General features: G+C 39.5%; 1 protein-coding gene across 1 annotated transcript; it reads left to right on the top strand.

Moving 5' to 3' along the window:
- The first annotated feature begins 12908 nt into the window (after positions 1–12908).
- Positions 12909–24926, top strand: NECAP1 (NECAP endocytosis associated 1). Its single transcript, XM_029954905.1, has 8 exons — positions 12909–13048; positions 18246–18346; positions 18716–18820; positions 19519–19600; positions 20380–20488; positions 20581–20764; positions 22806–22908; positions 23217–24926. The coding sequence occupies exons 1-8, from the start codon at positions 12954–12956 to the stop codon at positions 23263–23265; spliced, it is 828 nt and encodes a 275-aa protein (XP_029810765.1). The 5' UTR covers positions 12909–12953; the 3' UTR covers positions 23266–24926.
- Positions 24927–27221: the final 2295 nt, after the last annotated feature.

Below are 27221 nucleotides of genomic sequence, written 5' to 3' on the forward strand. Positions count from 1 at the left end.
AACTCATGCTTGAATGAAATTTACCTAACTCATGTATTTTCCTTGTAAGACACATCATAGTCTTCTTGCACTTAGGAGCATAACACAACTACTGCACTATGCCTGGGGCTATTTTAAACAGAAAAAATTACCAAGAAAAAGCATAAACATGCAAAACTCTTAGCACTAAATAGACTACGAGGGGCATTTGTTTGCAATATGAGTGGTAAAACGGGAAGGCACAGCACTATCTTGTTCAATCTCAGCTGTATATGTGCATTTCCAGTGAGTCTTTTTTTTTTAATGTTTATTTATTTTTGAGAGAGAAAGAGAGAGAGAGACAGGGTACAAGTGGGATAGGGGCAGAGAGAGAGGGAGACACAGAATCCAAAGCAGGCTCCAGGCTCTGAGCCTTCAGCACAGAGTCCAGTGTGGGGCTGAAACTCATGGATTGAGAGATCATGACTTGAACCAAAGTCAGATGCCCAACCGACTAAGCCACCCAGGCGCCCTTCCGGTGAGTCTTTTGCCACTCTGTGCATGTCTGAGAGTGACTGTGGAAAGTTTGGTGAATATTAATCTTGGGGCTACAAATAAATTTAAGCAAATAAGCAAATTCACAAATATGGAATTCCTGAATAATGAGAATCTACTATAACTGCTAGAAGTCTTACATATTCTGCCCACTAACTGGATGGAGGGGTTGGAGGGAGAAGAAAAAATTACTGAGGTAGAGTTGCATGCTGCACTTGGGGATGCCTGAGTGACTCCATTAGTTGAGTGTCCAATTCTTGATTTTGGCTCAAGTCATGATCCCAGGTTCTTGAGATCAAGTCCCCTGTCGGTCATGGAGCCTGCTTAAGATTCTCTCTCTCTCTCTTTCTCTCTCTCTCTCCCTCTCTGCCCTTCTCCTCTGCTCACTCTCTCTCTCTCTCTAAAATAAAATAATTAATTAATTAATTTGAAAAACAAAAGAAGAATTAAACCTTAAAAAAAGAAAAAAAGGACCTAGGCTGGGAGACATTTGGATCTATGTTTTCCAGTTGTGTTAGTGGGCAAGTTACTTAATCACATTGTATCAGTTTCTTTACTTATAAAACAGGCAGGATAATAATAGTACCTGTCTGTTGTGAGGATTAATGATGTAATGCACATAAGCATGTAGGACAGTACTCAGTACTCAATAAATGTTGGTCATTCCTACAACTTAACCATAGACACAGTATTACTAATAATACATGTAAACATATAAATTATAGGTAGCTTTGTGTTGGTATGAGAAATTTAAGGTTTTCTTTTCCTGACACTTAAACATTAAATGAACAACTCAATAGATCTTTCTGTATCTCGGCATATTTAAAATAATTTTTTAATGCTTATTTATTTTTGAGAGAGAAAGAGAGTGTGTAAGCAGGAGAGGAGCAGAGAAAGAGAAAGAGAGAGAGATAAACACAGAATCCAAAGCAGGTTCCAGGCTCTGAACTGTCAGCACAGAGCCCCATGCAAGGCTTGAACTCACCAACCGTGAAATCATGACCTGAGCTTAAGTTGGACACTTAACCATCTGAGCCGCCCAGGCACCCCTTTCTCAGCATATTTTTGATGAAAATTGGGATAATACTATCTACCAGCCAATGCTGTTGTAAGAAATAAATGAAATAGTATATGTGAAAGCATTTTGCAATTTTAAAGTTGCTATATAAATATCATTGGTTTTTAAAAAATTTTTGTTTATTTATTTTGAGAGAGAGAGAGTGGGGGAGGGGCAGAGAGAGAGAGAAAGACTCCCAGCAGGCTCCTGGCTGACAGCACAGAGCCCAATGTGGGGCCTGACCCCACAAACTCAGAGATCACGATCTGAGCTGAAACCAAGAGTCAGATGATCAATATCATTATTGTTGTTATACAGAATGTTTATTGCTGAAATCAACAATTGATAACTTACTTGCTTCCCACATCACTGTTTAAATGTTATCATGAGGTATATAACCCGTTTGAAAGAGTTTGTAATTATCATGTACATTTTAAATAATAATGAAATGACGAACATGAGCTAATCATCCGCCTTTAAAAGAATGGTGCTAGTATCACTCAAGCACCCTCTCTGGGCATCCTAATCTTCCTCCCCACTCCTCCTCCCCAGTATCCACAAATGGGACTTTCGTGTTTAACATTTCCCTTCATTTTGAAAATGGCTTTGCCACCTAAATGTATTTGCCAAAACTATACAATTTTAGGTTTGTTTTGGAATATTGTCCAAATAGACAATCTTGTTATTTCTTTTGGTAACTTACTTTTCTCCCCAACCAACATTATGTGTTTGTAATCTATCTCTTTTGATGCACATCATGAGCAGGTCATTCATGGTCACTGTTTGCGTTATCCTATTGTAGGCCTATACCCCAGCTGATTTCTTCTAATGAAGGACATTTATTTCCAATGTCTTGCTGTCACAAATGGTAACCAATGCTGTGATAATATTTTGTGTGTGTTTCCTAACAACATCCAGTCCCTGGTTGTTTGTTTGCACCTGGGGTACATATGCAGGGGTTTTTCTGTTTTGGTGGAGGATTCCTGGTATGAGCATGTTCAACTTTACTAGACATCACCAAACTCCCACCCATTCCATCATATCCTTGCCAACATTGGATATGGACCAATTTTTAAAAATTAGACTATCTGGGTTCTAAGAAATGTCATCCAAAACTCTTCATTAAATAAGGAGATTCCCTGGAGACCAACTATTTCTTTAGAAAATGGCGCCTGGTGGCTCAGTTGGTTAGAGAGTCTGACTTCTGCTCAGGTCATGATCTCACAGTTCGTGAGTTCAAGCCCTGCATCAGGCTCTCTGCTGTCAGCACAGAGCCCACTTTGGATCCTCTGCCTGACCCCCTCTGCTCCTCCCCTGCTCATGTTTTCTCTCTCTCTCTCTTTCTCTCAAAAATAAACCTAAAAAAAGAAAGAAAAACATCTACAGACTCTAGTTACTATAGGGTGCACTAGAAATAGCTTCTGTTGAACTTGCATTTGGTAGTGCAGTACGAGATGACAGAGTTGGGAGGAAAGTCAGACATCTTTAGCTGTAGTGTCTGGTCCTTCTCCTAATTACATCCCACACCTGCCACATGCCTCATGTCCTCGAGATGGAGGAGATTCTCAAAGGATGAGTTATTGCTACAAACTTTCTGCAGCCAAATCATTTTCCATGTTCTGCAGCCGTTAAGGCTTAGACACTTAGGAAGAAACAGACATTTTTCTTAAGTCAGAAAAAAGAATACTAACACAAGAATTCTCATCTGGAACTTCAAGTGAGACATATCCTTTGTTTTTCAGGGTTGTAGGACCTGGTACAGCTTTCTCTACAAATGCTAAGGTGGCTTTGATCTTAAATTCTGAACTTCTAGGACTTGCTCCGTTTCTCCCCCCCCCCCCCAAGCCTCTAGGTCACTACCATTCTAACCATAGATGTTGAATGAGCACACCATATGCCAGACATGTCTCCTGGGTTGGGGATACAGAGTAAATCAATTGGATACAGTTAGAATTCGTTACCTCTTGAATTTAGAGACTGTCAAATTCACAAACTGGGCCAGTTAACATAACACAGTACCCACAGCACCACACTGGGAAGAAAGGAGTAGGAGGAAGTAGATTTAGGTCAATGACTGGCTTTATTTACTATTTAACTAAAACATCATGAAATCATTGTAAAACCAGTACAGTGTTTCTAACTTTTAAAAATGCTCAGTTTTGAATTATACAACTAATAGGTGCTCCTTGCAAAAAGCAAATGCAGACATGTTTAAAGTGAAAGTGAAAATTCTTTCTCTATTTCTCCTCTTCCCAAGTCCATTTCCCAAGAGGTGATTGCCATTAAATATACTCTTTTCAAAGTTTTTCTACATACCTTGAAGTATATGTGTATGGGTGTGTTTGAGCATGGCACATACCCACTTCAAATTACACATATAATTCTAGAGCTCACTTACATCACTCAGTAATTTACCAGGTCATTTCTTCATTATTAATTTAAATTTTTTAATTCTTGGACTCCCATTCTCTATTTTATTATAATCACATATTTAAAACAGATGTATAAGGACATAAAAAATAGGATTAGCATCATCTCTATCAAGTTGTGACTATTTAGCTTTATTAAGGTTTTAATATTTACTTCACATATATATTTTTTATTTAAAATGTTAATAATTTTGAGAGAGAGCAAGAGTGAGAGCATGAGCAGGGCAGGGGCAGAGAGAGAGAGAATCCCAAGCAGGCTTCATGCTCAATGCAGAGCCTGATGAGGGGCACAATCTCATGAACTGTGAGATCATGACCTGATCTGAAATCAAGAGTCCGATGCCCAACTGATTGAGCCATGAAGGCCCCGCCACTTCAGATAGCTGCGAAATTAGTTGTTACTTAACCTTCTAATTTCTGTATAAGTCTAATTACATGAAATAGAAGTTGGGGTTTTGATTTTTTACTTTGCTTTTCTGTTTGGAGTGTCATTGTAACTACTGTATTGTAAATGATGGAAAATAAATTGTGTTATATTAAAAAACAAACAAAATAAACAAACAAACAAAAAAGATATATGGTCCTTCCCCAAATCTTTTATCTCTCTCTTTTCCCAGAGATAATCACTTTTTCCCCAATTTGCTTTTATACTCTTTTTACTCTTATTACATATACATGACTTCATAGACAATATATAGTTTTATTTTCATGCTTTGAAATTTTATATGAATAGTTCTTGATTTACTATTATAGGTTAGTTATTACAAGAGTAACATATAGAAGGGTATAAAATGAAGGGTGTCTGAGTGGCTCAGTCAGTTAAGCGTCTGACTTCAGCTCAGGCCATGATCTTGTGGTTAGTGGGTTTGAGCTCCATGTCAGGCTCTGTGCTGACAGCTCAGTCTGCTTTGGATTCTGTGTCTCCCTCTCTCTCTGTTCCTCCTGTGGTCACACTATCTTTCTCTCTAAAATAAATAAAGATTAAACAAATTTTTAAATAAAAATTTTTAAAAATAAAAAAAGAAGGGTATAAAATGTAAAAGAATTTCCCTTTCTTTACTTTCCATTTACCAGAAATAATAGCCCATGTTAAGTGTCTTGGCTATAGTTCCATAAGTATTTTGTGCCTAGCAAGTCTAAATATTTTGTATTTATTTACTTAGTTATTTTATATAATTTTTTTAAGGAAGTGCTAGACCCAATGTAGAGCTTGAACTTATGACCCCAAGATCAAGAGTCAAGAGTCATATGCTCTACTAACTGAGCCAACTAGTCATCCCTTATGTTTAGTTCTTTATGCAAATTACCTAATATTATGCTTTTTTTATACTTGCAGTTTTTCACTTATTTAAATTTAAATTATTAATCACCTTTTCATATCTGAGTATATAGATTAATTTTAATTTTTAATAGGTACATATACTTTATTGATAGATGTACCATAATTTATTTATTTTGGAATTGATCAATTCCAAATTGATGGACATTTAAAGTATTTCCATTTTTTTAATTACAAAATTCTGCAATAAATATCTCATACACTTTTGTGTACTTATCTTTATGCTTTATATTAAACGAAAAGAATAGATTTGCATACAAAATGATACAAGTGTACTATTTTTGAACCAATATCTTTTTTTTTGAACCAATATCTTGAGTGTTTTTGTATTAAATAGTATGGTGTGGTGAAGAGAATGTTAACTTGTAAATCATGAGGCATGAGTTTTCAATTCTGACTGCATCACCAAGTGTCTCTTTGGACAAATTACTTAATAAGTCTGTGATTCAAGTCTGTCATATGTAAAGTGCAGGATTTCAACTACAAGGTCACTAAGGTCCATTCTAAGTTAGCAAGATCTGTAAACTATGATTGAATGATCATTACAATTTTCATCAGTGCATTTGTAGCAAACCTAGGATTTAGGAAAATTATATGTTAACAAGTAGTATTTCATGATAGAGAACAGTTCCCTGAGCAAAGGAAAAACAGAATTGAAAGCTTTGTGATAAATAGCTTTTTGTATGTGCACAAAGAAAAAAGAACTGAGAAATATGTTACTGGTGGAAAAAAGTGAAGAAACTCTGACTTTTATTTTCATGTTAAAAATATATCTAAAAGTAATCAAAAGTTGAGATGGATAAAACCTCTGTCATTTCAAACAAAAGTGCTTTTGTTGAACTTGGTTAAGTCACATACACTTGGAAAAATCACACATATGAGAAAATTAGCTTGATTTCTCTGACAGTTGGTTTCCAGTCCAGAACTTTTGAATTGTGTAGCTGCTACCCCCTACTGGTGGGCAGAGGTGAATTCCAGCCAAGACATTTAAAATTTCTTGATCAGGAAAGGACAAGTTATCCCAGTAAAGATGGATAGAAACAATCATTCATTTAACAACAACAAGAAAATATGGCACTCTTACTACATTCTGAAAGCTGTGATAGATACTGGGTAAATATGAAAGTGTTTCTTGCCTTTGTAAAATAGATGTACCTATAAACAATTGAATGCAATGTGGTAAGAATTAAAACTAAGTATAAATAAGTACAAGTATAAATAAGTGGGGGCGTAAAGCAGGGTTTACTAGTTTTATTAAGGGATGCTGAGAAAAACTTCTCAGATAAATTGATATTTAAATGATATCTGAAGGCATTTTACCAAGGAATGAATGGGAAGGGCATTTCAGTCTATGCAAATATGTGTAGTATGAACAAAGATGATGTTTGGAAAATTACAAAATAAGCAATGTGATTAAGTTAGAGAGCGACACTGGGAGTGAGAGGAAGACAGTCTGAGAAAAGAGGCTCTCTGTGAGCCTGAAAAGCAAGGTTGGGACAAGATTCTGAAGAATCATCTAGCTACAAAAATTCAACTTTTTATACAGCCGGTGGAGAGTTTATAAGACGACTCATTCAAAAGGCTTAGTATGATGTACATAATAATATAAGTATATGATCTAATTATCAGACATATTGTTGGTCTTTTCCCATTCCTTTTTTTAACCTGTAAAATGGTGAGCAGCGGTAGATCCCTTTTTATTTATTTTCTTTACTGTGGGTCAAGAGGTACTACTTGGATTTGGTATTAAAATCAGTTGTGTGGGTTAAAACAAAAACATAAAACAGAATAGAACAGAACACAATAAAAATTATAAACTGCCATCATGTTTAATAAAGTTATCATTCTGGGAAACCTTTGTTTCAAGTATACATGTGTGAAATGGGTTGTAATATAAAATATGTTCTTACTGTGGGTCATAGTAAAAAAAAGTATAGAAAAGGCTATTTAATGATTCTAAAGGTCTCTCCTAATTCAAATTTCCTATACTCTACTACCTTCTAATGATTGGCTGATTCTTTGGAATTAATCTTATTAATTTAATATACAGGTAGTTTGAAAATATTCTATATATAAACTTTTATTATTAATTAGTTTATTATTTATTTTAAAATATAATACATTGTCAAATTGGCTTACATACAACACCCAGTCCCATCACTCATTTCCCCTCTCCTCCACCCCCCTGAATGTAGACCTTTTTCTATTTCTTTATTTTTTAATTTTTTAGTGTTTTATTTATTTTTGAGAGAGAGAGAGAGACAGAGAGGCAGAGCACTAGCGGGAGAGGGATAGACACAGACTCCGAAGCAGGGTCTAGGCTCTGAGCTGTCAGCACAGAATCCATCAGGGCTCGAACTCATGAACTATGAGATCATGACCTAAGCCAAAGTCAGATGCTTAACTGACTGAGCCATCCAGGCGCTGCCTCTATAGATAAACTTTTAATGGAATGCATGAAATTCTAAAAAGGTTTTACCCATATGTACTGACACAAAAAGGTGTCTTGATGTATATTGTTAGATAAAAAGTAAAATGTGGACAAATATGTATAGCATAACTCCATTTGTGTAAATTTACACACACATACACACACATATACATACATACACGTTTATACACACAGATACATACACATACACTTGTAAAAGTGTAATGCACATAAAATACAAGAAAAAGTAAGAGTAGTTAATTTAATGGAGAATGATAGAAGAATGGATCTTGAAGAGCAGAGAGGTAGATTTTAATTTTTTTTAAATAAATTTTTCTGGGGCACCTGAGTGGCGCAGTCGGTTAAGTGGCCGACTTCGGCTCCAGTCATGATCTCACAGTTTGTGGGTTCACGCCCTGCGTTGGGCTCTGGGCCAAGACCTCAGAGCTTGGAGCCTGCTTTGGATTCTGTGTCTCCTTTTCTTTCTGCTACTCCCCCGCTTGTGCTCGGTGTCTCTCTCCTCTCTCTCTCAAAAATAAACATTACAAATTTTTTGAAAAAATAAATTTTATTTAGTTATAATTTACATACAATAAAATGCATGCATTAAAAATATTTTTTCTTGAGTCTTGATTAATATATATATGTGGTGTAACCAACGAGTCTTCTAGAATTTTATGAAAGTGAAGTCATGTGATATGTACAGGGCTAGTATTTTTGTTTGGTATAATATTTTCGAGGTCGATCTATGTCATTGTGGGTATTAGTACTTCAAATTTTTTTATTGCTACCACTGAGTATTAGCTTGAAGCTTTCTATCGCTATCCTTTTTAATACCGTTGAGTATCAATATGACAGTATTTTATTATATGGATACACCACAATTTGTTTATCCATTCTCCTATTGATAGACATTTGGTATTTTTTTCAGTTTTGGGCTATTTTAAAGAAAGCTGCTATGAACATTTGCATAAAAGCCCTTCTGTGGGTCTATGTTTTGTTTTTTGTTATAAAAATTTTTTAAACATTAATTCATTTTTGACAGAGAGTATGAGTAAGGGAGGGACAGAGAGAAACACACACATAGAACCTGAAGTAGGCTTCAGGCTCTGAGGTGTTGGCACAGAGCCTGATGCCGGGCTTGAACACACAGATTGTGAGATCCTGATCTGAGCTAAAGTCGGACACCCAACCAACTGAGCCACTCAGGCACGCTGACTGTGGATATATGTTTTAATTTCTCTGGGGTAAATATTTGCAGTGGAATAATGGATCATGTGATAAATGTTATGTTTAACTTAAAAAAATATTTTTAAAATGTTTATTTTGAGAGAGAGAGGGAGAGAGAGAATCCCAAGTAGGCTCTGTGCTGTCAGCACAGGACCCGATGCCCGGGACTTAATACACTGAGCCATCCAGGTGCTTCCCTCCCCATCCCCCACCCGTGTCAAAGCAGTTTTTTTTCTTTCTTTCCAATCTGTATACTTCTATTTCTTCTTCTTACTCTGTAGTAATGGCTAGGACCTCTAGGACAATAATTAACAGAAGTGGTAAGGGCATAAACTTGCCTTGTTCTTCACTAGTTCTTGATCTTAGCAAAAAGCATTCAATATTTCATCATTAAGCATAATGTTAGTTGTGAGTTTTTTATAGGTGTCCTTTGTCACACTAAGGAATTCGCTTTCTATTCCTAGTTTCCTAAGAGTTTTTATGAGTACTGAATTTTTTCATATTCTTTTTTCTGCTTCTATTGGGTTGACTATGTGCTTTTTCCCTGTACTGGAACTTTAAATTCTTGGGGGTAAATCCCAATTGGTCATAATGCATTCTCTTTTCTTCCACACTGGATTTGATGTGTTGGTATTTTGGTAAGAATTATTGCTTATAAGGAAATATTGGTCTACCGTTTTCTTGTAATATCTTTGTCTGGTTTCAGTATCACGGTAAAAAATTATCTCATAAAAATTAGTTGGGAAGTGTTTTTACTTTTTTTTGTTTATTTATTTTTGAGAGAGAGACAGAGCATAAGCAGGGGAGGGGCAGAGAGAGAAGGAGACACAGAATCTGAAGCAGGCTCCAGGCTCTGAGCTGTCTGCATGGAGCCCAACGTGGGGCTTGAACTCATGTGAGATCATGACCTGAACCGAAGTCAGATGCTTAACCAACTGAGCCACCCAGGTGCCCCTTACTCTTCTGTTTCTTAGAAAGCTTGCACAGGATTTATATTATTTTTTCCTAAAATGTTTGATCAATAATGAAGCCATCTGGGCCTGGAGTTTTCTTTGTGGGAAGGTTTTCAGTTATGAAGTCAATTTCCTTAATAGTTATAGGACTATTCAGATTTTCTATGTCTTCTTGAATAATTTTAGGTCATCTTTGCACATTAATGACCATTTAAGTTATTGAATTTATTGGTATAAAGTTGTTCAGAATACAGACATGTGGACTTTTATTTTTCTTTTTATACCCTTCTATACTCTGAATATTTTGAAAACCGTATGAAGGTTCCTGAAGTTGAAAAATGTTGGGAGGTGGCGAAAGTAGTAAGTTAAATGATTATACTTAAATGGAAATCTTCTATTGTTTAATAATAAGAATTGCCTACTAAGTCAATGACAATGTGCTGGGTGCTAAAGAAGCAAAAAGTTTTTGCCTTTATGGAGTTTATGGTTTAGTGGGAGATATTTGAAGTATTATGTATAACGTAATGTTTACACATTATGTAGAACAAAAAGGAATAGCAGAAACAACTGGAAGCATTAGAGAAAATTCATTTGAAGTACCTAGTGAAAGTCAGTCAGAGAAAGACAAATACCATATGATGTCACCCATATGTGGAATTTAAGAAACAAAACTAACAAAGGGGAAAAAAGAAACAAACCAAAAAAGACTTTTAAAAAAGATTTTATTTTTAAGTAATTTCTACATCTCGCATGAGTCTCCAACTTACAACCCTGAAAATAAGAGTCACATGCTCTTCTGACTCTGCCAGCTAGGTGCCCCTCCAAACCAGACTCTTTAACTATAGAGAACAAAGAGATGGTTACAAGAGATGGGGGAAGGGATGGCTGAACTTGGTGAAAGGGACTAAGGGCACACTTATCTTGAAGAGCACTGAGTAATATAAGGAACGGTTGGCTCACTATATTGTACACTTGAAACTAATAGATGCTGTATGTTAACTACACTGGAATTAAAATGAAAAAAATAACGTGCCTGGTGATGTCACAATGGAGGTAATATTTGGACAGATATGTGAATGTATCAGTTTGCCAAATGTATCAATTGACAGGTCAGAGAGAGTGTTCAAGATAGTAGGTTTAAGCGCATGTAAAGGTATGGAGAACATGAAGAACAGAATTCCAGAATCAGAAATAGTTGAGGATTACTGAAATTTTAAGTGAAAGTTTGCTGTTTTTGTTTGTTTGGTTTTTTATCTTAAATCTTTCCCAATGGTCTTAATATTGAGATATATTTTGAAATATTTTTATGTGTTTTATATATTTTAATACACATATTTTTTCTATTGATAGTTCATATTGTTTCATAGTTTTCACTATTACAATGCCATAATAAACACTGTACCAACTACATATAACGATGTCTCAAATAATTATTAGTGGATTTACTAAATTGAATGTTATTTACAATATACATATATATTTTTATGAATATTTTTGAGGGAGAGACAGTGAGAGTCAGGGAGGGGCAGAGAGAGAGAGAGAGAGACATATGTAGAATCCAAAACAGGCTCTAGGCTCTGAGCTGTCAGCAGTGGCCTGATGAGGGGCTCCGACTCGGGAACCCTGAGATCATGACCTGAGTAGAAGTCAGACGCTTAACTGACTGAGCCACCCAGGCACTCCTGTTATTTACAATATTTTGATCAATTCTGCTAAATTTTCCTTCATTCTTGTACTAGTATATGACAGCAGCTGATTTCCCACATCCTTGACAGGGATACCGTCATAAGTCTTTTTGAATATTAAGATTACCGCTTTGCTATGTATACAATTAAAGAACCATTTTCAACCAGTCAGCATAATGAAATGGTTAAGATCACTTTTGTTTTGTAGAGTCAGCCTTTGGTTTGACATCTATGATCCGTGTTATTTTCTAGCGATAGTGTTGAGGACAGTTTACCTGTGAAGTGTACAAGTGTATTTATGGAATGAGTTCAATAGGATTTATCATTACAGCAGGACTGGGAGCAAATAGTGACATTAAATAATAGTTCATCATTCTTCGTGAATTTGTCAGGAACTGAGGGTCCCATTTAAGAAGTTCACATTTTCCAAAAAGATGACCAGAATGCACCTTGAAATGGAGCCAAACTATTTCAACAGGTGCTATTAAAATCTGAGATTAAAAGGTGCTGTTAGGGAACTATTTTTTTATTTATTTTAAAAAATATTTATTTTTGAGAGAGAGACCATGAGCGGCGCAAGGACAGAGAGAGAGGGAAACACTGAATCTGAAGCAGGCTCCAGGCTCTGAGTTGTCAGCACAGAGCCCTACGCCGGTTCGAACTCAAACTGGGAGATCATGACCTGAACTGCAGTCAGACACTCGCAGTTTGAGTTCGAGCCCGGCGTGGGTCTCACAAACTGCAAGATCATGACCTGAGCTGCAGCCAGACACTCAACCAACTGAGCCACCCAGGCACCCCTCAGGCTGGGCATTTTAAATGTTTAGATGCTGAGAATTAAAACCCACCACGTCTACGACTGGGTCATACATTTACCACAGGTACCCATTTTGAGATTACCGACGAGCAGATACACCTTTTCTGCCAGGAAACTACGGTTAAGCAGGGATTCCTGTCAGAAAAAAAAATCTCCAGATTTCAAGAAAGTCCTCCTCCTTTCCAAGCACTGCGGGTACCTGCCAGCAGCAAGATGGCGATTACCCTAATCACCTTTTAGGAATGGAGATTTCCGTAATGTGAACCGCGCTCTGGAAAGCAAGTTTTGCCATTACCCAAGATGGCGAACTGCGCAGCTTCACGGTTTCCAGGTTTCAATATGGTTGCCACAACCCGCACTTCCGGAGGTTAATGTCAGGAACCAAACTAAACTCGCGCGGAAGTAGCGTAAGCGGAAGTTGCGCATGCTCCAGCTTGCCACCCCTACTCCGCCCCCGTCCTTACGCCCTGCCCCCGGTGGCGCGGAGCGCAGAGCCAAGATGGCGGCAGAGTTGGAATACGAGTCTGTTCTGTGTGTGAAGCCCGACGTTAGCGTCTACCGGATTCCTCCTCGGGCCTCCAACCGCGGTTACAGGTACTGACCCCGAGGCACTGCTACACACGCATACCGGGTCGGGGATGACAGTCTCCGCCACTGCCACCTCTGAGTTGTACTTTTGCTAGCCTCCGCACTAGGGTTGTTATCGCTCCGTCCTCCTGTTCTTTTCCCCCTGTGAAACGCCATCCTGGTTTCTGCCGCTGAAAAAGAAAATTACCGTCTGCTTGTGCCCCTCTAGGTTACCCATCTGCTCCCCATCATCCACATCCAATCGTGCCTGCTCCGTCGCCTGTCACCTTTCGTTAGTTCTTTCTTGTGTCCTTCAGTTTCTCCCCCTCATTGTACCCCCTCCCGACCTCCCTCTCTCTCATAAACATTTCCTGTACCCCGAGCATATTTGTGGGTAATCATTGTGTTGGCCACTCTCTAAGTGATACGATTTATCTTTTGTGCTATTGTAAGTGTTGCCACCAACTATGATCCACCATTCCACCATTTGGTTTTCCCTTCGGTTCTTTTGTAGTGGGCAAAGGTTATAAGTTTTCCAGGAGTTTTCTATTCTGTTTTTTCTCCCCCCAGAACATTTTCTTGATGATTACATAGTATTTTCTGTTTTCCTTCCCTCCCTTCTTAACCTTTCCCGTAGCTTTTCTCTCCGGAGTTAATGCAGCATTTTCTGAGTAGGGCTAACCAACCACCTTGTGATCCCATGTGGGTGAGATTCTGAGGATGCTGTAGGAAGTCATGAAGTCATGTAGTGGAAAGAGTTAACATGTTAGCTGGGTTACATGCTAAAAAATAAGAGTACAAACCGTGACAGTTTAACATCTGTATGATTTGGGACAAATCTCTTAACCTTTGCAAGCCTCAGTTTTCTCATCTGTAAAATAGAAAAAAACCCTGATAGTAAAACCTGCTCTAGTTATGTGCCTCACAGAAGTTTTTGGAGGGGTACATGAAATAAATAAGAAATGTGAAAAAATTTAGGAAATAGTAAAGTAGTATATTAAACATAAGATACTGTTCTTAACAGTCTTTTGTCCACATCACCATCATGATTTTGCCTTTGGGGTTTATCATCGCTTTGGCTCTTGTCCTCCTTCTGTGGCCGTTGTTTTGCCTCCTTACTGGGGTTTTATTCATCATGAATCACTATCTTCGTGCTTGCTGACCTGTGCACTAGACCCTATGGGTTGCACATTTTGGCGGAGGTGGTCCTCATTCCGGTTTTTCAGTCAGAGCCCAAGTCGACCACGAATAGGACTCTCCATGCTTTTCGATGGTAGTTGCAGGTAGTAACGTGTGAGTCCGCAGAGACATCACTTCTTTGGGAAGCCCCGACTCTGTGACCCTGCCTTTCTGGCTTAGGTTTGCTCTGTGCATGCTTACCAATGCTTATCTCTATCATAGTGCGCCTCCGTCTGTATTGTAATTGATTGTTCGGGCTGCTGTTTCTCCAGACTAGCTATGAACAACTTGAGGTCTTTTCTGAGTTTATAGTATCAGGGTCTAGCACAGCGTCCTGCACGTAGTGGGCACTTGGGAAATGTGGAAGAAGCTAGTAGATCATACTTAGTCATATAAGTTAGCGTTGATTGAACTGTTCAGTAGTTAAGACTGCTGAAATGATATGATACATCATAAAGTGAGGTTCTTTTTCTTCTACTTTAAGCTTTTTCAACGACTTTCTTCTCTCACCCACCTGCATTCTCAACCTTTGCTTCCTAGTTTATCCACAGCCTTTTATCTGTATGTCAGTTAACTGCACCGAGCCATCAAAACAGCTTCTCAGTTTTTCCTCTTTTTCTTGTTGTCCATGTTTTCCATGCTTATTATTGACGTTTCTTATCTTCCAAGAGGCATTGTATCATTAGCCACTCTAGTATAGTGAATGGAGAGAGCTGGACTAAGTTTGCATCGAGATTCCCATTTATTTGCTGGGTTACTTTTGGCAAGACACTCAACTCTTTTTTTTTTTTTTTTTTTTTAGTTTTTATTTATTTTTTGAGAGGCAGAGACAGTGCCAGCAGGGGAGAGTCAGAGAGAGGGAGATACAGAATCTGAAGCAGGCTCCAGGCTCTGCGCTAGCTGTCAGCACAGAACCCGACGCGGGGCTCAAACCCACAAACCATGAGATCATGACCTGAGCCGAAGCCCAACGCTTAACCGACTGAGCCACCCAGGCACCTCGACACTCAACTCTTTTTAACTGTAGTTTTCTCAAGTGTAAAAATGGATATACTACTACTTACCTTGCAGTATCCTTTCATTTAATTTTCATAAGAATGGGCATAGTGCTCGGCACGTAATGGGTACCTGATAAATACTTTTACATCTTTTTGTCTACCTAATCTTGTTTACAGAACCCATTTTACATTATGAGCGTGGCTTATTCTTTAGGCTGCTTTTAAAGGAAAAACTGGGACTTTTAGGAAGGAGGAGAAATACTTTGAGTGACTAATAAGATTGAGGGAATGAATGATTTTGATTCACATAGTGTAAGCTGTTACTTCCCAGGCTTTCTCTGACAATTTAGATCAATGAGAATGTTATAGATGATTAGAAAATGGTTTCCCAGCCTATGACACTGTTTTTATATTCATCACTGCCCTTTCCCTTGGCTAAATCATTAGTAAACTCAATAGCTGCTTTAACGTAATGAGAAGAATGCTGGACTTCGAAGTTAGGGATTACTTACGGTGTTACTGTTCTTCATTTAGACAGAGACGGTAGGCTTCTCATGCCTGGTCCAGATGGCTGCTGTAAGGATTTATTACTAACGTAAATGAAAATTTGCGAAGTCAGTTCATAAGACCAGCGAAACCGAGAGTTCCTCAGGCTGGGTCTTGGGAGTGGGAAAGGAACTATGACTGGCTGAGGGAGATCGCTGCTGGGAGAATCCATTCCCTTACTGAGAATTTGTTAAATACTGGCTGCTAGACATGCAAGATAAATAAGTCAAGGAACCTGCTCCAAGAAGCACATCTAGTAGGCTTGTTCCTAATATATTCAAAACAGTATGTTTAGCTCATGGTGTGATGGTAGAATAAGTAATGACTCATTAAAAAAATTAAAATCCAGGGACCTTTAGAGCATTATAGTCTGGATCAGATTCAAGTACTTGACTGTCTTTGAGGCAGAGCATTAGGAGAGGAGGGCATGACAAGGATTTATAATCCTGTTCAAAGCATACATAATTTTCATTTTTTTCTTTTCTACCTTTCACTTACCATCTTGTTAAATTTATTCTTGTTTAGATGTACCTTATTGTTACTTTTCTAACTTACAAGTATTAGTCTTCAGGTTTCTAGGGGATGAAGTTTTTTCTTTGAAGATTTTATTTTATTTTTTTTTAATTCTAATTTTTTAGAAAAGAGAGAGAGCACGGTGTAGGGGCAGAGGGTGAGAGAGAATACCAAGCAGGCTCTGCCCTCAGTGTGGAGCCCCACACGGGGTTCACCTTCACGACTGCAAGGTCATGACCCCAGCTGAAATGTAGAGCCTGGTGCTCAACTGGCTGAACCACCAAAGTGCCCTGAGATTTTATTTTTATATAATCTTTGTACCCAACATGAGGCTCGAACCCACAACCTCAAGATCAAAAGTCACATGCTGTGTTGAATGAGCCAGCCAGATGCCCAGGATGAGGTATTTATTAACTTTTACTTTGCCCTCTCATTTCCACACGCTGATGAAAACAAAATCACAAGTTCAGAGCTTTGTAAAATTGGTCATATTTAAATAAATAATGTCTTAAATTTCATTCAACTTCATTTATGACACAGATTATAAGTGTTCAGTGTTTTGTAATGTTTCCATGGATATCTCTGTCTCTAGCGCACATGTTTTTCTTGAACTCCAGACTCCTACCCAAATGCCTTCTGTGTATCTTCGCTTGAAAATCAATTTGACATCTCCAGCTTGACATACGCAAAACTGAACTCCGGGTCTTTCTTTTCAGACATGCTCTACCTGTAGCCTTTCTGTCTCAGTTATTGGCAGCCTCTTTGCTCAGGCTAAAAACTTCAGTCATCTTTGATTCCACCTACTTCACATTCAATCCTTTCGAAAATCTTCTTTCTTTGCTTTAAATATATGTAGAATCCAGCCACTTCTGCTCCTGTGTCTTCCTAGTCACCCACCTATGTCTTTCTTAGATAATCCGCCTGCTTCAGCATTTATGTTCCTACATTGCTTCCACATACAACAGCCAAAGTCATCCTTTTAATGTCAAAGGAAGATCGTGTTTCACCTCTGCTTAAAACTGGTGATGGCTCCTTTTTCACTCCGAGGGGAAGCCAGAGTTCTTAGGAGGCCTGTAGTTTGGCCCTCGGTTACCTCACCCCCACCTCATCTCTTATTTTATCCTAGCTGCAGTGGCTTTCTCTTTGAGGGCAAGCATTCCAGGTACGCTCCCACCTTAGCACCTTTGTGCTCGCTGGTTGTTCCACTCCTGGAACTTCCCCCCACCAGTATATGCATGAGTAACTCTCTTGCTTCCTTCGCATTTTTGTCCACATTTCACCCTGTTAATAAGGCCTCCCCTGACTACCCTATCGAGTGCTGGAACCTCTTTACTCTCCCACTACTCTCCCAGTTTCCCTTATCTGCTCTTCATTTTCTTTACTTTAGCACTTATCATTCTCTGAGATACTAATTATTTTATTTACTTATTATGTTTATTTTTTATTGTCTATTTTCTATTAGAATATAAACCTCCTGAGGGTAGGAGTCTTTGTTTTGTTCATTCACTGTGCCTGTGACGTAATATGCACTCTGTAAGTGTTGGTTGAATTCAGGGGAAGATTGTATTCACAATTGCTTATGCTACGTATAATGGCTTAAAAACATGTAGGGATTTGGAAAGGCTTCTGTCATCCAGTATAGTTCATTTAGTAGATGTTGTTATTACTTGGTCAGTATATAAAATATCATCTGCAGTGTGGCAATATAGTACCATTATGAGAATTAGTTTTCATTGCTTGTATTTATACTTTTACATGTTTTTATTGATGCTTATTGGACTCCAGAATCCTTAAGTAGTAACACTCTTTTGTTTGCTTGGGATTATATGTAGTACGAGGCATCTATGCAGTGAGGATCATGAGTTATTCTTGTTAATTATTTAATGGATAGACTAAGCAATAGGGAAATAGAAATACGACAAATGATTCTGTGTAGGTTTTTAGTAATAAAAGACATAGACCCGAGGCTTCCTATTTTCCTGTCCTAGGGCATCTGACTGGAAATTAGACCAGCCTGATTGGACTGGGCGCCTCCGAATCACTTCAAAAGGGAAGGTCGCTTATATCAAACTTGAGGATAAAATTTCAGGTAATCTGTGCTGGTGACTCTCTAACATATCAAGGGCTTTGGTGTGCTTTTTTTCCCCCCTTCTTTTAAAAGTTTATGTATTTATTTTGAGAGAGAGAGTGAGCAGGGGGAGGGGCAGGGAGAGAGAATCCCAAGCAGACTAGCAGTTATCAGCGCAGAGCCCAATGTGCGGCTTGAACCCACAAACCATGAGATTATGACCTGAGCCAAAATCAAAAGTCAGATGCTTAACTGACTGAGCCACCCAGGCACCCTGTGTTTGGTGCATTTTTATAAATACATTTAGGTTGGGGACTGGAATGGACACATTTGTAAGAGTTTTAGACTTTTGCTTCTTTAGCTTAAGGAAGTCCTTTTCTTACCTGTTAGGGGAGCTCTTTGCGCAGGCACCAGTGGAACAATATCCTGGTATTGCTGTGGAGACAGTGACAGATTCCAGCCGCTACTTTGTAATCCGGATCCAGGATGGCACTGGTAAGAGATCTGGGATTTTGAGTGGCTCAGATTAGGAAAACGGGTGATGCACTTCAGTAAGTGACCCAGCTGCATTCATCTTACTTCAGTTTGCTAAATTTTCCCCCCTTTGTCCACAATTAACTATAGTTGCTGAAGGACAAGGATTAACATGTTGTTTGTTATAGATAAGAAAACAAGTTCAAGATATGATAATTAATAGGTAGACATAAATAAATCAAATGTTTGTCCAACCAAAGAATTAATACATATTGCCCATTCATTCCTTATTTGTGGTGGATTTTGGTGGGACTCTCTTAAATCATCTATGTCTAGGGGAATCATTTTCTATCCTTTTTCCATAGTCTATTTCAGAGGTTGGCAAACTTTTTCTGGTAAGACACAGATGGTGAATGTTTTCGATTTTGCAGGCCACACGGTCTCTCTTGTAGCTACTCAGTTCTGCTGATGTAGCATGAAAGCAGCCATAGATAATATGTCAACAAATTGGTATAACGTGTTCTAGTAAAATATTATCTACAAAAACAAGCTTTGGCAGCATTTGGCCCATGGGCTATTTGTAGTGTTTGGATCCTTGGGCCGTGAGAAATGTTTCACATTCACAGACTTTATCTAGTTAAGGTAACTGTTCATTTTAATTGGGTGGCATTTTCCTTAAGGGACACTTCCTATTCTGAGTATTTCTGTCTTTTTCACAGGGCGCAGTGCTTTCATTGGCATTGGCTTCACAGATCGGGGTGATGCCTTCGACTTTAATGTCTCCTTGCAAGATCATTTCAAGTGAGTGATTCTCGTCTTTCGTTACCAAGTTAAAAGGTTTTGGAAATGCTCCTTCTCAGTTGAATGGATACTGTCTCTTTTACCTCCTGGTTTCTGTATTTGATAAAGTAGTTCATTCTGAATTTGAATCTTCCCATTCACTGTTTCTTTACTTCATCTTTGTGTCTGTTCTGCCCAGAATATGTTTTTGGTCCTTTGTACGGTGTTTTGAGATGATGCTTTCTTTATGCCTCTGGAAGAATTGACATTTTCTTTTAAGTGGCCAAGGGAGGCATACGGTAACAGCAGGACTGTATGTGAGATAGGAGGAGTTACGTGCCAGTTGTGTTACTTTGTGTAGCTGACATGTTTTATGTCTTTTGCAATGATCTTTCTTCAGTGTTGCCACAGCTGTGGTGGACAGCACTTCCTACTTCAAGGGCAGGCATAACTCTGCTTTTCTGCTTCAGGACTCTGAAATTGTGGAAGTCCACTTGGTTGGCGCAGGGATGCAGCCTGGAAGGACAGGGGTGGCCCTCACCCATGGGGGGTGAGGGAGTGGAAATTGGTGGCTAAACGCCCTCTTTTGGAGGGACAGGTTAAATATGCATTCCATGTGCTTCCTTGGTGATGTTGAACCCTGTTGCCCTGTTTTGGCTTTTCTTCCTTTCCTTCCTTACTTTTCATGTCCCTTCACTCTGCTTTCTGGGATCCTGTTTCACATAAGTTAGCCACACTCAAATTTGTCAGATCTGCTTTTGGGTAGTCCCACATTAAGATGATTTACTCTGTTACTGAAGGTGGGTAAAGCAGGAATCCGAGATTTCCAAGGAGTCTCAGGAGCTGGACACCCGTCCCAAGTTGGATCTGGGCTTCAAGGAAGGACAGACCATCAAGTTGAGTATTGGGGTGAGTCTGGTTTCTTTCCTCCCGCTCCCTGTATTTCCATAATAAGCTGGTGACTTTTTCCTTCCCTCTCTTCTCTGTTTTCTTTTTTGTAGAACATTACAACTAAGAAAGGGGGTGCTTCCAAGCCCAAGACTGCAGGGACTGGGGGCCTGAGCTTGCTCCCGCCCCCACCTGGAGGCAAAGTCACTATCCCCCCACCATCCTCCTCAGTTGCCATCAGCAATCATGTCACTCCACCACCCATTCCAAAATCTAACCATGGAGGTAGTGATGCAGGTAAATCTCTCTATTACTTTGAATTTAGGACCCCGAGAACAAGAGTTGCACATTCTACCCCGTGAGCCAGCCAGGTGCCCCATTTCTGTTACTCTTAACTTTGAGAAGTCCTCATATCTTTTTTTTTTTTAATTTTTAAGTTTTATTTAAATCCAAGTTTAACGTATAGTATAATGATTTCAGGGGCAGAATTTAGTGATTCATCACTTACACATAGAGAAATCATCATATATTAAGTTTCAGTTGGGTACCACGTATTTGCCAAGACGAGTATTGGTGTTTTTGCTATTAAATGGCACCTGGTACTGACAAGGTGATTCTGACTGCCTCTAGCAAGGAATTAAAGCTTTTCGAGTGGACTGAGAGTCATGGTATTTGGCAGATTGTTTGTCAGAAAGTGAGCAAATATTGGGGTGCCTGGGTGGCTTTGTTGATTAAGCATTTGCCTCTTGATTTCAGCTCAGGTCTTGATCTCACAGTTGTGAGATCAGGCTTCAAGCTGGGTATGGAACCTGTTTGAGATTCTTTCTCTCTCTCTCTTTCCTCCTCACCCCCCAAAAAAGAATATGAGTGGTTAGATGCTAGTAGGCCTGAGAGCCAGATGGACCCAGATTTTGGTGAGAGCTCTGCTATTTTATACCCGAATGTACTTGGTAATATTATTTACATTTTCTGTCTCGATATCCTTATCTGCATAATGGAGACTTAAAACTACACCAGGATTGTGAAGGTGGGGTGACTAGCACAGTCCCTGGAGCAGAGCAGCCACTCTGTAAATGTGACGTTTTCATTTTTTCTCTTTCTTCGCTAGGGCAGCTGGGAGACCGTTAGACAGCATCTGGGTTTGTGAATACATTTTCACTCTTCTGTAGAATCATATGGGAAAAAGAATAGATACAGTTATTTCCATTTCAAGAATGAGAACATGAGGGGTCCCTGGGTTTGACCTCGGCTGAGGTTGTGATCTTAGCAGTTTGTGTGTTCTAGCCCCTCATCAGGCTCTCTGCTATCAGTGCAGAGCCCGCCTTGGTCCTCTGTCCCTCCTCGTTCTCTGCCCCTTCTCCTCTCTTGCACACATATGTGTGTGTGCTCTCTCTCAAAAAATAAATTCACATTAAAAAAAATAAAAGAATGAGAACATGGGAAGGAATTTTCCCGAGATCATTCATATAATTGACTGCTAAGAGTAAACTTTGTCTTTCTGGAATTTTGAGATAAAAATGGTTATAACCTACTTTTCATAAGTGTCTCCAGAAGGCACTGGGGGATAATGTCTAAGATTTATTTTTAATTTTTTTGAATGAAGCTTTTTATTTTAAGATGATTGTGGATTCACATGCAGTTATAAAAAATAACACAAAGAAATCCTGTGTACTCTTTACCCATTTTCCCTAAATGATAACAGTTTGCAAAACCAAAGTGAAATAGCTTAATCAGGAAATTGACATTGATATCGTCTACTGATCTTATGTAGATTTCATCAGATACACGTGTTCTCATTTGTGTGTATACGTGTTTTTAGTTCTCTGCCCTCTGATCATGTTAGGTTCCTGGGTCCCTGACCATTGTCAGGATACAGAACAGCTCCATCAGTGCAGGGACCCCTCATGTCATCCTTTTATACCCACACCTTCTCCTGAGGCCTGCCCCACACCCCCTCGAGCCCTTGGTGATCACTAATGTATTCTCCATCCTTAGAATTTTGTCATGTCATAAACTTTATGTAAATGGAAACTTACAGTACATAGCCTTTGGGGGTTGGCTTTTTCCAAGTCAGCATAATTCCCTTGAGATACATCCAAGTTGTGTAATTAGTAGTTTGTTTCTCTTTATTGCTGGGTAGGAGTCCATGGTGTGGATGTGCCACAGCGTGTTGAACCGTCATCCGTGGAGATGTCTGGGTCGTATCCAGCTTTGGGCTGTTACAAATAAAGCCACAGTGAACATTTGTGTATAGATTTTGGTGTGAGCATAAGTTTTTGTTTCTAATTTTTATTCTGCTTCTCCTTTTCTTTTTTTCTTCCCTTTGCCGTGTATTCAGATATCCTTTTAGATTTGGATGCTCCTGCCCCTGTGCCGGCAGCAGCACCAGCTCCGGTGTCTGCAGGCAGTGACCTGTGGGGGGACTTCAGCCCTGCCTCCAGGTACGCCCAGTCAGGGTGGAGCGAGTGTTACGGGCGAATGAAATCTCGTTGTGGGAGGCAGGGCATTTCCAGATCCTAGAGTCTTAGGCAGGAAGTCTAGGTAAGGAGGTCGAGTTAGTGCTGGGGATGGTGGGATAAGAAAGTGGTAGGATGATGTTTGACTGGGATATTTCAGCCCTTGATAAGTAGAATTTCTGTGAAGTGTAGTTTCAGAAATTCTGGGCAGTGATTTCTTGGAAACTGTTGAGCGAGGAATGGAGCATGTATCCTAATTCCTTTGGCTTTCTCTCTGTTCTCCTCTCTTGCAGCTCTGTTCCAAGCCAGGCACCACAGCCGTCCAACTGGGTCCAGTTCTGAATAACATTAAGGACAGACTTGAAGAAAAAAAAAAAATGACCTTGAGGGCACCAATCTGTGAGGGAAGTTAGGAACCCCTTCTCTTCCCAGAACCAAAATGACTGGACAATCTTTCTCATAGCTCCTCCATTGCACGTGAGCTGGATTACGTCACTCCCCTGTGTCGGTCCTGCTGTACAGCTGGGAAGCTATCTCTTACCTCCTGTTCTCTGTTCAGGCAGGGGAATAGTGGGTCTTACCATACTCAAGGCTGACTATGCAGGGCCCCAAAGGCCAGATCTCTGAGGGAGAAATGAATTCTAACATCTGTAAAATTGTTCTTTTCAATTCTTTAACTTCAGAATCATTTCCTGACCCTTTGTGCCTCTTGGTGAAGCCCTATTTAGCAATTTCAGGGGAGACAAAAACCTTGAAATTTCCTTTTCCACTAACCCACGGCCCTCCAAATGGACTGACTGACCTCAGTGTTTACAGATTCAGAGTTTTGATAGGGATGGGTATGAAGAAAGACCTGTGTCCTGGGTCCCTGTCACAGATCCTCCCTCAGGCTTATCCTGGCTGGTGAGCACCAGCGCTGGGTGCAGCTCCATCGCCCTCTCGTGTGTTTACACATTTCTTCCTGTGCTCAGAGGGTTTTGTTGGTGGCACCTCCTCTGTCCTTTTATTCGTTGGATAGTGCAGCATCTTTGATCAGTGGGTGTCTCTTGGATGAAGGCGGTTCAAGGGGCTGTTTTCCAAGTTAGATTGCAGAGAAGTGTTTACTTTCTTGCAGCTCCATCTAGTTGCTGCATTTGAAGCGCGGCGTTACTTTGTATTTGCCGCCTTATTTGACCTGGGGTGGAAGGGTTTAGAGTTTTTAACCTGATCTGTAGAGCAGACGGGTTGAAAAGCATGTAACTCTTTTTCAGTACCCACATTGCCTCGCTGCCTGGGTATCTGGCCCCTTTCCATAAACACGTATTTTTCAACGCATCTAGCCCTTCCCTAGAAAGCTGCTCTTACACACGCCATCACTTATGAAGGAAGCTGGAGAGTCCGCAGCGCTAGCTGTGCTGGGGTCTGCGCGGAGTGATGGCCTCCCCAGACCATCACAGCGGGCAGCTCAGAAGCAAGTTGCTCTCCCACCACTTCCCCTCCCCCTCCCCCAGCATTCCTTTGGCAGTGCTGTGAACAGGTTCCCTTTCTTAGAGGAATGGCACTCAGTTTTGTTTGTTATGGGCAATTTTGAAGGTGAGATGGGAAGATACCGCTTCTTCCCTTAGCACTTCTTTGGATGTGTACACTCTGGCTGAAGGGAGCCTTCTGTTTCGTTTCAAAATGTAGTCTCTCTCCTGGATTTCCTTCTTGACTCTTTTTTCACTTTGGGTCCATTTTTTCTCTTTGCCTCCTGTTCCAGGCAGCTCTATTCTTACAGAGCCGTGGCAGGGCATTTTAAAATTCCAATGGAAAACACTAAATGGAAAGTCTATAGAATCACTAGTGACTAACTACTGGGAAACTGTTTTCTCAATCTTCCTCCATGTTGTGTTCTTTGTATTCTCAAGATGATAATATATTATGTATTTGAATTGCTGGAAAATTGTAAATGAAATTTAAGATATATGTATATAAAGCGTATGCTGTATTGGTGCAATAATGGTAATTAAAAATATGGAAAAAGGTAGCGTCTCCTTTATCTTTAATTTGCCTATTTCAATGCCTTTTAAATTTAACTGACCTAATATAAATGGGCCAGTAGGTAATAAATGGACATTTTATATCTTATTACTCTTTTTTAAGACATAGGGTTTTATTCAGCAGTTCAGGCCAGACTTCGGTACTCATGGTTCTAAACCCACAGAGCACTTTACTCCTTATAGAGATCATATATTTCAATTATTTATTTGCTGGTACAGTTCATTTCATTTGCTTCAGATTATCTTCATGATCTAGGCCACCACTCACATCCCGCAATGATAGCATCAGTGAGGGGAATCATTTTGTACGAGATGGAACTAAAGACAGAGTTCTAGACTTTGGAAGCCAGAAGGATCTTGGAGTTCTCATTCAGTGATTTTCACAGAAGATGAATCAGAATGGTACGTGTGCTCGCTTTTTAAAAATAAAATAACGCACTGCCCTGTAGAGATTCTGATGTACCTCCTCCTAGAGTAGGGCCTACATGGCTTTCCCATCCATGGCCTTTCTTATCACTGAGGTGGTAAGGCCCCACCACTGATAGAAGTGGATCATGAACCTCAGGTTTTGCTTGGGGAAGAATGTGGACAATCGTATGTTTAGCTCGGCTCCCTCAGTTATACATTAGAATCTACCTCGGCAGTGGGAGTGTGGATTTGGCGTTACTCCACTTCCTCCATCCTGATAACCTTCTAAGCAGTCAGCCTGCCTCTAGCATTCTCCTCCTCTGGCTCCAGTTCAGCTTCCCTGTTGCCGCCAGCATCATGCTCCTAAATCAAGCCTTGCTCATGCCCTTTCCTACCCGACTCCTTGTGTCTAATAATGATTTTCCTTTGCTTAAATGATAAAGTCCAAAGTACCATCTCATCCTCCACCTTGTTTTTCCTTGCACTCAAAATCTGCTCCTGAAACTAGGATACTAGTCATTCTTCAAATGCCATTAGCACCCTGAGCACTGACTGCCTGCTAAAATTCCCTCTGCCTAGAATACCTTCCTGTCTGTTGAAATCCTCCCCATTTCATAAAGCTAGCGCAAATACTACTTCCTGAAATGTCACCTTTTCTCTCAGTCTGAAAAATGATCTCCTTTGTTTAGGTTGCCTTTGAAATTCTCTATTAAGAATATTAGTTTGTAATACTAGTTAGAATATTAGTTTGTAAGCTCTTTGAATATAGGGACCATGTCTTCATTTTTATCTACAAACCGTACTTACCACATATTTTTCTATTCTAGTAGATGCTCATTAAATACTTGTTGAATTAACAGTGATTTCAGGGAAGAAGGACTAGAAATCAGTAAGTTGGGTATTTTCCTTCTTTTACTCATTCTCAGGGTTGTTCCTGCTATGTGCTCCAGAGTTTGTCACTATTAGGGATCAGAAAAGCAGTGATGAAGAAAAAGTTTACTTTGGTACGTAAACCCTGTGAGCAGGGAAAAGAGAAATGGTATTGTAAATAAAGCATGGCTGTGGATACGTTTGGTAGTTTACTGTCTCCTTTTGATGACCATCACTATCTTAAGATTACATCGTACTTTGGTTATGTTTTAGTTATCTTGTAGCTTAAAAAAACCTATTTCTGTTATTGCCTCTTAACTGTGCATGAGGTAATACATATGGTTTGTGACTGAAATCCTAGTTGGGATGCCTGGGTGGCTCGGTTAAATGTCTGACTCTTGACTTCAGTCAGGCCTTATCCCAGGGCTTTGCGTTCAAGCCGCATGTTGGGCTCTGTGCTGGGTGTGAAGCCTACTTAAAAGAAGAAAAGAACTCCTACTCAACAGCTCCCCATCAATCACATGCATATTTTCTTGAGAAAGAGGAAAGGTGAAGAGAGTTATCCTTACTTTCAGGTCCCTGAACCCTTCGGGACTTATATATAGGTTTGTGATTGTTTTCGGCATTTATTTCAGATTTTGCAATAATTGTTTTCAGTCCCCTTTTGAAAGATATCAAGGTACAGGGGTAATATATATATATATATATATATTTTATAGCTCTGGTATACTTGAATTGGCTACATTTGAGCCAGGAGTAAAGTCATTGTCCACAGTGAGCTCATGTTCTGCCTTATCAGTCTAATCAATCTAAGGACAGTGTCATCTCCTCAATTAAAACACAATAATGCAGGAGGCGCCTGGGTGGCTGCGTCTGTTAAGTGTCCAACTTTTGATTTTAGCTCTGGTCATGATCTCACAGTTTCTGCGATTGAGCTCCATGTTGGTCTCTGCACTGGCCGTTCAGATTCTCTCCCTCTCTCTCTTCTCCTCCCCTGCTTGC

Source organism: Suricata suricatta, chromosome 10 (genome assembly GCF_006229205.1).
Source record: "Suricata suricatta isolate VVHF042 chromosome 10, meerkat_22Aug2017_6uvM2_HiC, whole genome shotgun sequence".
NCBI classification, from domain to species: domain Eukaryota; kingdom Metazoa; phylum Chordata; class Mammalia; order Carnivora; family Herpestidae; genus Suricata; species Suricata suricatta.